This window comes from Hemitrygon akajei, chromosome 21 (assembly GCF_048418815.1).
Source record: "Hemitrygon akajei chromosome 21, sHemAka1.3, whole genome shotgun sequence".
In the NCBI taxonomy this organism is placed as follows: domain Eukaryota; kingdom Metazoa; phylum Chordata; class Chondrichthyes; order Myliobatiformes; family Dasyatidae; genus Hemitrygon; species Hemitrygon akajei.
The window spans coordinates 41,352,903-41,366,397 of record NC_133144.1 but is presented as its reverse complement, the minus strand read 5'-3'; the positions used below and the strand labels follow the sequence as shown (position 1 = coordinate 41,366,397).

The following is a 13,495-nucleotide window of genomic DNA, read 5'->3' as shown; positions in this document are numbered from 1 at the left end:
TTATTAATTCTGTGTTTAAATAATATCTCCATAAACCTGCTGTAAACTTCACACCAAGCTTTTTCTCATACTTCAAAGCTCCTGTTAATATTTTAGTCATTCTTTGCTGCTTATGTTCTATTCTGTCCACCCATCTTTGCACAATTGAATATTTTGATTTAACTTCAATCTTTTTTCTTGGGCCCTTAGCTCCCAGTGGAGCATAGGCCATTGATGACCTCCCATCTCCATTGTCCAAAGTCGATGGTATGGCTGGAGTCCATCAACGTTTCTGCAATCCATTGTACCCACTGGACAGGAGATTGGCCTTTAGAGCTTCACCAGAGCCTCTTGGCTGGCCTTACCCATTCCCACCTCACAGGACGGAGATACAGGTTTGGACTTTGAGAGGCATTTAGCTTCAATATTTCAGTGTTTTTAGCTAGCCGCAGTTTATGTGTTCTTCCCTTAGAACCATTCTTTCACTTTGAAATATATCTATTTTATGAATTATGAAACATTTCCTTTAATGTTTGCCACTGAATATCAAATGACCAATCCTTATCCTAATCTGCCAATTCACTTTTAGTGAGCTTTGCTTTCATACATAATTTAAGTTTAAAATACTCATATTTCTTCACTCATTCTTCTCTCCCTCAGACTAAATCTGAAATTCAACCATGGGCCTTCTCCATGAAATCATTACTTAACCTTATCTCCTCATGTCAAAAATTAATTGCTGATATTAATATTGTTTTCCTTATTTAAGGAGGGCTAGAAGGCTCTGGAAACAGAGGCTTCCAAAATTCATAACTGGAATAGTAACAAGGGTATAAATGGAGGGATAGAGGGAAAATTAACATTCTATAAGCAGAAGGCATTTAGAAGTGAGTCATGTTCATCAGGTGCATGGATAGTCACACATGGAATGTCCTGCAGAAACTGCCAGAGAAGGACTCGATGGACAGAGTGGGGCAGTTTTTTGAGCAGACAGTCCAGACCATCCAGAATGCAACATCTCCAGACCCTACCAGCAGGCACCAAGATCTAGCCTGACTGGCAATAGGAGGGTCCTTGAGGTCGGATCCTTCCTGCTTGCCTGGAGCACCACTCCCACTGTGCGCTGCCCGTGGGATGACTGTATTTTGGAAGAGATGGTAGCTCACTTCTTCGCGGGCTGAGATTTTGTGAAGAGGATGTGGAAAAGGATGCAACGGCCTATGTCATGATTCATCTTGAACAGCTGTGTGACAGAGGTCTCTGATCTACAAGATGTCCCCATGGATACACACAGAGACGAACATCAAGTGGTGCTGGCAGATCCGATGGAAGTTGCCCTTTGGTCTGCCAGCACATGAGGATGCCTGTGGAGGAATGGTGGCGTTTGGCATACTCTAGGCTGCAGGAGCACAAGCTGAGGGGTGCACGGATGCTTGGTGCAACCACCTCAAGGACTTGGTGAGGAAGGACCACGATATAGATTTCTTAAACTATTAGACAGGGAGGGCCAGGTTGGGAAAGGAAGCCCGTCAATTATTGCAGCGGTATATCTGCTATGATTATTGTCTTATGTTCTTTGACAAGATCCAGAGGAGGTTCACAAGAATGATTCAAAGTTCCAAGTATATTTATCTTCAAAGTACACATAAATTCTTCTCCATGGATTGTCACCTTGTCGTGGTGGAGAAGCTTGTGTTGTCCTGAGATCCCAAGAGCGATGCCGTCTGGAGCTATGCTCCTGGTAGAGTCACCCATGGTGGTAAGGTCGAGGGTGAGGTCCCTGACCAAGAACAATCCAGCCAAGACCTCAACGGTGGAACAGGCGGACGAAGTTACTTCGAACTCAATGGCTGTGAAGGCGGATGAAGGCTGCGACAAATCCATCAGCTCCAATCGTTGTGGTTTCCATGCCATAGGAATCAGTTGGTTGATTTGTGAAGCATCGTGTGCTTCTTGGAATGCAACATCAAGTACATGTTAAACAAATACACGGACAGGTGTCTCTGCTCTGTGGAAACGGAATGAAGACCATCATCCTCAAACTCGAGGGATAGTCACCACGACGACGACATATAAATTGTACAACCTTGAGATTTGTCTCTTTATAGGCAGCTACAAATCAAGAAACCCAAAATAACCAACTAAAAAAGAATAACAAACACCCAATGTGCAGAGAGAGGGAAAAACACAAATCATGCAAGCAATAAGAGCAAGCGTGGCATTCAGAACTAAAGTGAGGCCATTGAGACACAGGCCGGAGCAGGCCCACAGCCTAAGCCTCAGTTCATCACACGGTAGAGCACAACGGAGGTGATAGAAAAGAAGCCCAGAGCAGCCAGAGTAGCCCAAGGCCTCAGCCTCAGTGCTGTGGAGAGCGGAGTAAATGTCACGGAGCAGCGAGCAGAACCTGCTCGACCCTTGTCTCCGGTCCCGACGCCTGGCCTTTTCAATCCATCCAGCCCGGCATTTGAATTGTCCAAAGACCAGGTCAACCCTTACAATAGGACACGAACCACATCGCTTCGATCAGGTATGCCACCACATTCTAGCCCATACCTAACCTTTCTAAATCGGCCTTGCTCTCGATTTAGGTGGATGAGTTCTGAAACTCCTCTGCTTCGCACATCCTCCCTCCATCTCGAACATGTCTTGACTTTGCTCTGACTTTGCTTTGCACCTGCACATCTTGACCTTTGAGTCCGCCTTTCCCTTGCTCACCTCTTCATTGTTTACAGTGATCATTTGCCACAATTTTCCACAGGAAAAGTCTTATTAATAGAGTATTTATCTGTATTTCTTGCTTTATGAACTACTAGTAAAATGTCACACGTCTTCAGTAGCACCATCTTAATCCAGATTGCAGGATTAACCTACGAGGAACAGCTGATGGCTCTGGACTAATACTCACTGGAGTTTAGAAGAATGAGGGGGGATCTCACTGAAGCTGTTGAACATTTAAAGGGCTAGGCAGAGTTACATCATGTAGAGAGAATGTTTCCTATAGTGGGAGGCCCTAGGACTAAAGGGCACAGTCTCAGAATAGAAGGACGTCCCTTTAGAACAAAGATGAAGTGGAATTTCTTAAGCCGGAGGGTGGTGAATCGATGAAATTCATTGCCACAGATGGCTGTGGAGTCCAAGCCATTGGGTATATTTAAAGCGCAGGTTGGTAGATTCTTAATTAGTAAGGGTGTCAAAGATTATGGGAAGAAGGGATAATAAATCAGCCATGATGTAAAAGTGGAGCAGAACAAGGGGCAAAATGGCCTAATTGTGCTCCTATGTCTTACTGTCTTTTACCTCCCCAGTGTGCCACGTGAGTGGTTGCAGTCTATGAATGCAACACCACAGTACAGAAAGCTTTAACTATGATTGTAAAGAATGAAAAGGCATTGAATGCTTTGTTCTTATGGTATTTTTAAAGTATGAATAAAGCTTATTTTGTTAAAAAAATAAGAGCTAGAGTCTGCATGTCCCTATAAGAACATAGAACAAAGATCATAGAATAGTACAGCAGAAGAGCATGTCCTTTGGCCCAAAATGTTGTGCTGAACTAGTTAAATTAGTAATCATATATCAGTCCGCAATGCAACTACTGAGCACTTATAGAAGTTTGTCAAAGTTTTTGATAACATATTGCATCTTCACAAACTTCTAAGAAAATAAAGGTAAGAAGGAAAGATGGTAAGATTGGGGAACGTTGGCTTACAACTGAAATTAAGAGTTTGATCAGAAACAAGAAGGAAGCACATGCCAGACATTTGGTTTTGAGTGAGTTCTTTGAGGTTTCAAAAGGAATTAGAAGGGAATTTCAGAAAGAAATTAAGAAGGCAAAAAGAAGACGTAGCATGATCTTAAAAGCAGGGTTAAGGAGAAACATTTTATATTCAAAGCAAAAGAGTAACTCAGGAAGGAGGTATAAGCCAGGAAACTAAAGACTAGTTTAAAAAAAATTAGACATTGGGGAAAAAATTCTAAAGGGCATGGGTTTGTGTTCAATTGGCAAACCAGTGACTGATTGGCAGGAGCCAGCATGGCTTTGTGCAAGAGAGATCCTGATTGAGATTTTTTTGAGAAGGTAACTAGGATAATGGAGGAAGGGCAGCAGATGTGGTTTCACAAACTTTAGCAAGGCTTTTGACTAAACCCTGCACAGTAGGATGGATGAGAAGGTCAAGGCACCCCGACTCTTCATCCACTATGTTGACGACTGCATTGGTGCTGCTTCATGCACCCATGCTGAGCTCGTCAATTTAATCAACTTTGCCCATGACTTCCATCTTGCCCTTAAATTCACTCAGTCCATTTTTGACACCTCCCTCCTGTTTCTCAATCTCTGTTTCCATCTCTGGAGACAAACTATCAACCTACGTCTTTTGTAAACCTACTAATTCCCATGGTCATCTTGACTATACCTCTTCCTACCTTGTCTACTGTAAAAATACTATTCCTTTTTCTCAGTTCCTTTGTCTCCACTGCATCTGATCCCAGGAAGAAGCTTTTCTTTCAGAGATGTCCTCCTTCTTCAAATAATGGGGTTTCCCTTCCTCCACCATTGATGCCGCCCTTATCCACATCTCCTCCATTTCCCAAGCATGAACACTCATCGTCTTAACAGGGATAGAGTTCCTCTTGTCCGTACCAACCACCCCATGATCCTCCACATCCAACACACCATTGTCTGCAAGTTCCTTCGTTTCCAATGAGATGCTACCAGCAAAAATATCTTTATCTCCTTCACTCTCTCTGCTTTCTGCTGGGATTGCTCCTTCTGTGATTTCCTTGTCTATTTGTCCCACCCTACTAACTCCCCCCCCCTCCCGGCATTTATCCCTGCAAGTGACCAAAGTGCTCCTTCCTCACCTCCTTTCAGGGCCCCAAACAATCCTTCCAGGTGGGGCAACACTTCACCTGTGAATCTGCTGGGGTCATCTATTGTGTCCAGGGCACCTGGTGCAGTCTCTTCTACATTGGTGGGACCTATCGTAAATTGGGGGACTGCTTCATCGAGCACCTCCACTCCATCTGCTAAAAGCAGAACTTCCCAATGGCCAAACATTTTAATTCTGATTCCTATTCCCATTCTAACATGGCCTCCTTTTGTGCCAGAATGAGTCCACCTTCAGGGTGAAGGAGCAACACCATATATTCCAACTGGGTGGCCTCCAACCAGATGCCATGAACATCAATTTCTCCTCTCCTATCATCAGGGTCCTTCCTGTCCAGCCCTTTACCTTTCCTACCCACTTGCTTTCATCTATCACCTCCCAGCTATCCTCCTATACCTCCCCCACTTTTTTATTCTTTTGTCTTCCCCCTTCCTAACCCATTGTGAAGAAGGATCTCGGCCTAAAACGTCGACTGTTTATTAATTTCCATAGTTGCTACTTGAGCTGCCGAGCTCCTCCAGCATTTTGTGCATGTTGCCAACAACTGCAAATTATCTAGTTCGTCTGCCATCTTTTTATCCCCGGTTATTATTTCTCCGGCCTTCTTTTCTAGTGGTCCTATATCCACTCCCATCTCTTGTTTATTTTTTATATACTTGAAAAAGCTTTTACTATCAATTTTGATATTGTTTGTTAGCTTGCTTTCATATTTCTTCTTTTTCCTCCTAATGATTCTTTTAATTGCTCTCTGTAGGGTTTTAAAAGTTTCCCAATTGTCTGTCTTCCCATTCATTTTCTGTTTGTTGTATGCCTTCTTTTTTTCTTTTAAATTAGCTTTGAATTCCCTTATCAGCCACGGTTGTACTATTGGATAGCTTGGCTTTAGTCACACTGGAATAAAGAAGACTGAGAAGAGACCTTATAGAATGTCAGAAAATTAGGAAGGACATAACATTATCTATCTAGTCATTTGCTTAGAGTGGGAGAGTTCAAAACTAAAGGGCAGGGGATTAAGGTGAAAGGGCAGAAATTTAAAGAAGATCTGAGAGGCAAGACTTTTCACGCAGAAGGTGGTGGTTACACGGGACAATCTGCCAGAGGAAGTGGAGGTAAAGAGAAATACAATTTTTTGAAGATATTTCAACAGAGACTTGGATAAGAAAGCAGGAGAGTGATATGGGCAAATAGGATTAATGTAGATACAGTCGGCATGGACAAGTTTGGCTGAAGAGCTGATTTCTGCACTGAAAACACATCTAGGACAAATACTGGAGGACAAACATTTAAGGAGAAAGTGGATAAACTCAAATGAGATGGTGGGGGGGGGGAGTTTTTTTTTACACAGAGAGTGGTGGTTTGCTGAAATATGCTGCCAGAAAGGGTGGTGGAGACAAATATGTTAGAGGCATTTTAGAGGCTCCTACACAGGCAAGTGAACGTGCAGAGAATGGAGGGACATGGACATTGTGTAGGTAGAAGAGATTAGTTTAGTTAGGCACTGAATTGGAAGTTTAATTAGTATGGCCCAACTCCGTGGGCCACTGGTCCTGTTCCTGTGCTGTACTGTTCTATGTTCTATGACTCACTTGTATTCTACTGAGGACATTGATTGTCTTTGGGGAGCAGGAACCAGGAACCTCTGCTGCCAGGTCAGTGATGGTGTCTATGCCCCCTACACTGGATGCAGCCAGAGTTCATTCCATTTCGATAACAGGTACTTGCCTGCAGAAACAATATCCACACAGGCCATGAACGGTGCAACTGCTTGTCCTTCAGAAGATGATCCAAGCTGTAACTCCAACCGTGAGCCACAAGACATGAAATGCACCACATCAGTAAAGACTGGTAGCAGGAAGGTCCTCATTTCTCCTAGAAGCCAATAATGAGTCATCTGGGAGACAGGACTTCCAAGAATGAGATCTTTCATGCATTCAAAAGAGAATTGGCATTGTCAGGTGATCTTCCAGTAGCATTCATACACAAGTACTGAGGAACAGACAGCTCCAGGAGCCCTTTTGGAAGTACTGGTTAATATCTTTCCATCAGATATTAGCATATCTGTGCATTTTCTATTTTCACTTACAAGCTTCCTGAGTGGAAGGAATCCTGCCATGCAAGCAAAATGATGTAAAAAGATTATCTATGAGTAAAAAGGCTTGGCACAATTCACACACTCAGGCTTTGTGGGAAGTCTGTGGGAAACAGAAATGTACTTTGTGAGAAAGGCTTTCAGTGTTGTATCAGTGGCCCATGAACCACCCCTCAAAAAATAATTCAGTGTGGAGCTTTACTGGTTCTTCACTGTGATAAGGTGTTTTATGAATGGGTGTTACTGAGCTGTTCTGTTGGTTAGAGTTGAAGGTAAAGTAATCGAGCAATAAGGAGCTGCAGCAATTTTACATCAAATGAAAGGTCCACATGTCCCAAGTTTAAAGTTAAAGTCAAAGTCTAGTTTATTGTCAAGTACATACGAGTACATGTATGTGCAGGTGCTATGAAAAGCTTAACTTGCATCAGTAGGGCAAGCATGTAGTATCAAATACACAACAACCACAAGGGAAAAAAAAAAACAGGATTTAAGACTGTACAATGCAGGAAATGAATTAGGCCATTCGGCTCATCGAGTCTGCTCCACCATTTCATCATGGCTGATTTATTGTCCTTCAAGCACCATCAAACGCTCTTCACACATTAACCCTTTCATTCCCAGGATCATTCTCGCGAACCTCCTCTGGATGCTCTCCACTGCCAGTGCACCCTTTCTTAGATAAGGGGTACAAAACTGGTCACAATACTCCAAGTGCAGTCTGACCAATATCTTAAAATGCCTCTATTATTATATTTAAATTGAGTATAAATTAAACATGCATTATACACAATTTTTCCCAAAAACAAAGAATCCAATGCTAATAATTAACCGCAGAGGATTATGAGCAGAAGGGTGGGCTAAATAGGTACTAGACTGCATAAATGTTAATCCAGAATTAAAGTTTGAAAAGCCACTTCATTTAACATTTCAAATCCATCTTTACCAAAGGGAAGAATTTTGCCAGCCAGCGGTGGGAAGGAATTATTGGAAGGGAATCAAAGAATGGTTTCCTGCAATAACTAGAAGCTTACTACAGCCCCAATCAAAGACTGGTGTCCCACCCAAGGCTACATGCCAACCAATCAGATTGATATCTACTCCAAATTGAGAAGCTGGAAAATCTTGAGGAAAGCAAGCAGAATTACATGGGGAGGGCGGAGATGAAAAGTCTGGAATTGACTCATAATGAAAATCAATAGTTGCTCTTAAGTGGTGTAGCTGCTGTGTTTAAATTTATGGACTATTTGCAGCTCTTACAATTCCACATCCCTCCAGTTGCTTTTGTCAAGGGGAATGATACATGAGGATGTGGTTTTTTTGCTACATTCTTCTGCTTGTAAGTGGTGAAGCAAAACAGCAGATGCAAGAAAATGTGGAGAAGTCTCTACAGCAGCAGGCAGAATGTGGAAACAAAGATCAAGGTATCCCCGGATTGGTATGTTTTTTAATTAAATATGGGGAGTGTGGCACTATAAACTGCTGTAGAAAGCTAATGGAAACTGATAATAGAATATGGTAACTTATTAGCTAGGGCTAAGAATCTCTCCCTTATGGTTAGGCTTTTGAAGCGTTTAATTAAATTCTTGGGCAGTTCAGCAGGATATGTGGCAGTTAACTGCAGAGAGAAAGAAACACTAATAATGTCTTATAAAAGAGTTTAAATCTGAATGTGTTGGTGTTTCTGCTGACCTCTGTAATGTACAAAGGCAGAACAGGCAATGTTGCTGTTTATAGTAGTTGAATATCTACTTGTGTTTCAGTTACTTCTGTTTTCTGGTTCTTTGCATGAGAAAAACTCCATGGACATTGCAATAAAAAAAAGTCCAATAAACTAAGATAATCTTTAATTTTGTCACATCTTTTCTTCTTGGAATGCTCCAGGATGTAGATCATTACCACTTCGTACCTCTTTAACCCTCTTGCCACCATAGTTTCTCACTGTAACAAATCCTGAGACTTTTAGGGGGTTCCAACACTCTAAGTTTGAAGTTTACTCAGCCACTCTGCCATGTTGTTTGGAAAGTCAAGGCAGATGTTCTAGTTTTACAGTGAAAAGGTCATTTTCCCATTCTAAAAAGAGCATATTCAGCATGGAAAAGATTACATCCCTCCTAGGCTTCCTGTAAGTTAAGATGCCTCAAGATTTGCTGCCAAAGCCTTGGATATGTCACAAGTCTTTGGTTAAGACTGTAGTATAATGCTAGTTATTCTCTTCCAGCTGTGCCCAATAAAATCATCCCTTTGAGGAAGGTGGATTTGGAATATTATTTAAAGTGGATTTCCTAAATTCACCAGCTGCCTAAGCCTACTTTAGTGTCACAGTCCTTAATGGCTCACTTTTTCAGTCAGAACTTTCCAGTTTTAAACTGTGAGGAAACCAGTCCATACAAAACCATGGTAAGATCACACCTGGAATATTGTGTTCAGTTCTGATCGCCTAGGAAGGATATGGAAGCTTCAGAGGAGATTTACCAGGATGCTAATGGGATAGGAGAGCATGTCTTATGAGGGCAGGTTGAGCAAGATGGGGCTTTTCTCTTTGGAGCAAAAGAGAATGACAGGTGACTTGGTAGAGGTGTACAAGATGATGAGAGGCACAGATTGAGTGGGCAGCAAGCACCTTTCTCCCAGGGTGGAAATGGCTAACACGAGCTGATATAATTTTGTGATGCATAGAGGAAATTATAAGTGGGATTTCAGAGGTTTTTTTCCACAGAGTGGTGGGTGCATGGAATGCACTGCGAGGGGTGGTGGTGGAGGCAGATAAATTAGGGACATTTAAGAGACTCTTAGATAGGCACATCGATGATATAATAATGGGGAGGGCAATGTGGAATGGAAGGAGTTTGATTGATCTTGGCGGAGACTTTGTGGACTAAACGGCCTTTTTTGTGCTGTATTATTCCATTAGGAGCCAGGGTGAAGATACGTCCCTACCAAATGAGGTGTAAGGTGATCCTTCCCTCTGCCTGCCTGCAGGTCAACCTTGGGCAAGGTGTAGCACCTGCTAAGTCTTCCACCCCCACCCCCATCAGAGTCATGTGAGGCCATGGGATCAAGTGCTGAATGGTCGTATGAGTAGCTGGCACAGATCACAAGTCCTGGTTATGCAACCACTGATGCCAGGCAGACAATCTCTGAATAACATTGACAATGACTGTGGTCACTCATCTTGCTTGTAAAGACACTGCCCAGAAGAAGGCAATTGGCAAAACCTATTTGTAGAAAAATTTGCCAAGAGAAACCATGGTCAAAGACCACGATTGCCTATGCCATACAGCACACTACATAATGATAAAGATGACTATTCCATACTCTATGTACAACTAAACTCCTGGGTAGAGTGCATAACTAACCTTCAATCAATCTTACAGATCTTTATTGATTGATATCTACTATTATTCAATTTATTCATTATTATTCAGATCATTCAATTACAACTAATAAATTTGATTAACTTTCACAGATGTTGATTATCATCTACATTCAGCAATGATAATTCTGCATATTCATTGGTTACCACTAATACCTTCTATCTACTATTTAAATAAGATTATTAATCACATTCATCAGGTGGTATACCATTAATACTCAGTGACTACATCAATTCATATTGACATGAATTCATATTTTTTACCTTTATTAACCAAGGAAACATAATAATACATAATTTTAAAAGCTTTTTCTTAATAATATTTCGTAATTTAATTAGAGCCAGTTTGATTAAGACAACTGAAGGTGAGTTTCTCAAAATCTGATGCTTGAGAATTAGCCTGATTTAAGAGAGCAGCTGGAGGCATTTTGTTGGTTACATTGGGCCAGCGACTAATTTTAAGCAACTATGCCAGCAAAAAAAAGCTTCATTTATAGATCTTTGAAGGCCTTCTCAGATATACAACAAGGGTCTACTCATTTCTAATTCTTGTCTGGCTCTCAACCCTAAATTTAATTTCTATACCATTGTCAACCACCCTTTCCCCTGCTGAGACACAAAATTCAGGGATTCCTTCTTGAATTCTCTACCTCCTTCTAAGACACATCATTATGTCAACTCTTTAACCGAGACTTTGGTCACCACTGCACTTCCTCCTTTATATGGGTCAGCATTAGTTTTTGTTTTGTTAAGCTCCCGTCAAGCAGCTTGGCGTGACTATACAAATGTAAGTTGATGACTGAACTTCATATGGTGTTTAATTCATCCCAATACTTTGGAGAGAATAAAAGTTTGCAGAAGCCCTAGATTCAGTGCATGGAATTTGTGCTTAAAATCCCTCAACCCCGAGTGGACATTGGTTATGTGGCTTATCCTTAGACAAAATTAGCAATCTGATTCTTCAAGTCCATGCTTTCTGTAAATTTGCTTTCAGTTCAAGTCAGCAGGGAAATTTGCAATGCAAATATCCATTGATGCATCAGGTGACAGGCATAACTGTTACAGGGGAACATAAATGAAAAATACAGGAAGCACTCAGTAGGTCAAGTAGCTTCTTTAGTGGTGAGAGGGAGCCAGATAACAATTCAGATCAAGGGCCCTTCATCAGAATTGGAAAAAATGAGAAAACAAGCTTGTTCTACAGTTCAGGGAGGGGAACAGAGGAAATGTCTGTGAGAGTGTACAGACCAGAGTTGTCAAGGTAACAATTACTTTGAAAACAGAAAGTTGGAGGCAGAAAAGGAAAATAAAACCAAATTGAAACAGAAAGAGAGGGAGAAGTGATTACCTGAAATTATTAAATTCAGTGTTAAGCAGCCAGATGGAAAATGAGTTGTTGTTCTTCAAGCTTCCACTGCCAGTGTTGGAAGTCAGAGCCAGAGGTCAAAGTAGGAGTGGGAAGAGGGATAAAAGCAATTAAAGTGAGAGTCATTCTGAAGAATGGGGTTACTTTTGTGGACTAAGCAAGGGTTTATGTAACGTGGCTACCAATCTGCATTTGGTTTCTCCATTGTAGAGGAGACCAGGAGACTAGATCATGAATACTGAATGCAATACTCCATATTGGAGGAAGTACAAGTGATTCACCTTGAATGTCTATTTGAGTGGTGGGAAGGCAAGAGGTTAAAGGGCAGAAGTGTCTGGAAGTCTCAGTGCAAAGGCAGGTCATCTGCTTGGAGTAAAGTCATGCCTTAGACTTTGTGTAATCGAGTACGATGTTCTCCTAAGGGTTGTTGAATGGTGGGGCCTCAGGAGGCTGTAGAGGATGATCTGGAATCCATATATTCTGGTGCAGTGTAGGCAGGAGCAAGTGGTGGCTGTGGTTAGTGGGCAGGTCTTTTGGTTGTTCAGTCTCTCCTTTTGCAGCTGCTGCTTGTTCTCTGGGACATGGTGGAGATCGTTCTCGTACAGTGCAGCTTCCTCTTAGAGATTTCCTCCAGGTGCATTTATTGAGTGCAAAGTCTTCCCAGTTTTTAGGTGTAATGTTTTTATATTTGAAGTGTTTCCTTTGCTCACCGGGGCATTGCTAACCTTCCTCCAGTGGGGGTAAAGGAACTGTTTGCGGAGATGTGGGTTAGGCATCTGGTTGACGTGAGCTAACCAACAGAGTTGGTATTGCTTTATTGGGTTGGTAATGCTGTTCACGTTGGTCTCAGTGCAAAGGCAGGTCATTTGCTTGGAGCAATTAGGAGTTAAAATCATGCTTTAGGAAGCCATTGAATCATTTGTCTAATAGGCTTCTATTGTATGGGAGTGGCTTAAACTAATATGGCAGGGGATGGGTGTGATAGAACTGAGGATGAGCCAGCAGGTTTAAAAGTGGATGATGGGTTAACATAAATGTAAGGAAGGACAAGCCAATGACTGGGTACAAATGCAGACAGAGCAAAGAGTTAAATTGTACCACAGAGGCAAAGTTCAAAAGGGCGAAGGATGCAGGACTAAAGGTGCTGTGTTTAAATATGCACGTGGCATTCGGAATAAGGTAGGCGAACTTGTGGCGCAATTAGAGATTGGTCAGTCTAACGTTGTGGTCATCACTGAGTCATGGCTGAAAGAAGGCCATAGTTGGGAGCCTAACGTCAAAGGATAAACATTGTATTCAAACGACAGGCAGGAAGACGTAGGTGCTGGTGTGGCTCTGTTGGTAGGAGTTGGAATTACGTCTTTAGAAAGAGGTGACATAGGGTCAGAGAATGTTGAATCTTTGTGGGTGGAGTTAACAAACTGCAAAGGTGAAAAAAAATTATGGGAATCGAAAAATAGCCCTCCAAATAGTAGCCAAGATGTTGAGATTGCAAAGGGAGCTGGAAAAGTCATGTAATAGGGGTAATGACAAAATTTTAATGAGGGAACTTCAATATGCAAGGGGATTAGGAAAATTAGGTTGGTGTTGGATCACTAGAGTGGGAATTTGTTGAATGCCTATAAGGTGGCTTTTTAAAGCAGCTTGTGCTCGAGCCTTCTCGTGGAAAGGCTATCTTAAATTGGGTGTTGTGTAATAACCCAGATCTTCTTGGGAAGATGTAAAGAAACCCTTAGGAGGCAGTGGCATAATATGATTGAATTCATAATGAAATTTGAGAGGGAGAAGCATAACTCACA

General features: G+C 41.8%; 1 protein-coding gene across 2 annotated transcripts in view; it reads left to right on the top strand.

The window, feature by feature from the left end:
• LOC140714253 (rho GTPase-activating protein 22-like) overlaps positions 1 to 13,495 on the top strand; it is a 524,093-nt gene that overhangs the window by 44,633 nt on the left and 465,965 nt on the right. Inside the window, exon 1 of one of the 2 annotated variants that reach the window (XM_073025302.1) lies at positions 8,268 to 8,392. The exons of the other annotated variant lie outside the window; for it this stretch is intronic. Within the exon in view, the coding sequence (XP_072881403.1) occupies positions 8,359 to 8,392 (34 nt within the window). The 5' untranslated portion in view covers positions 8,268 to 8,358. Of the gene's footprint in view, positions 1 to 8,267; positions 8,393 to 13,495 lie in introns of those variants that run through there. 2 annotated transcript variants of the gene reach the window in all.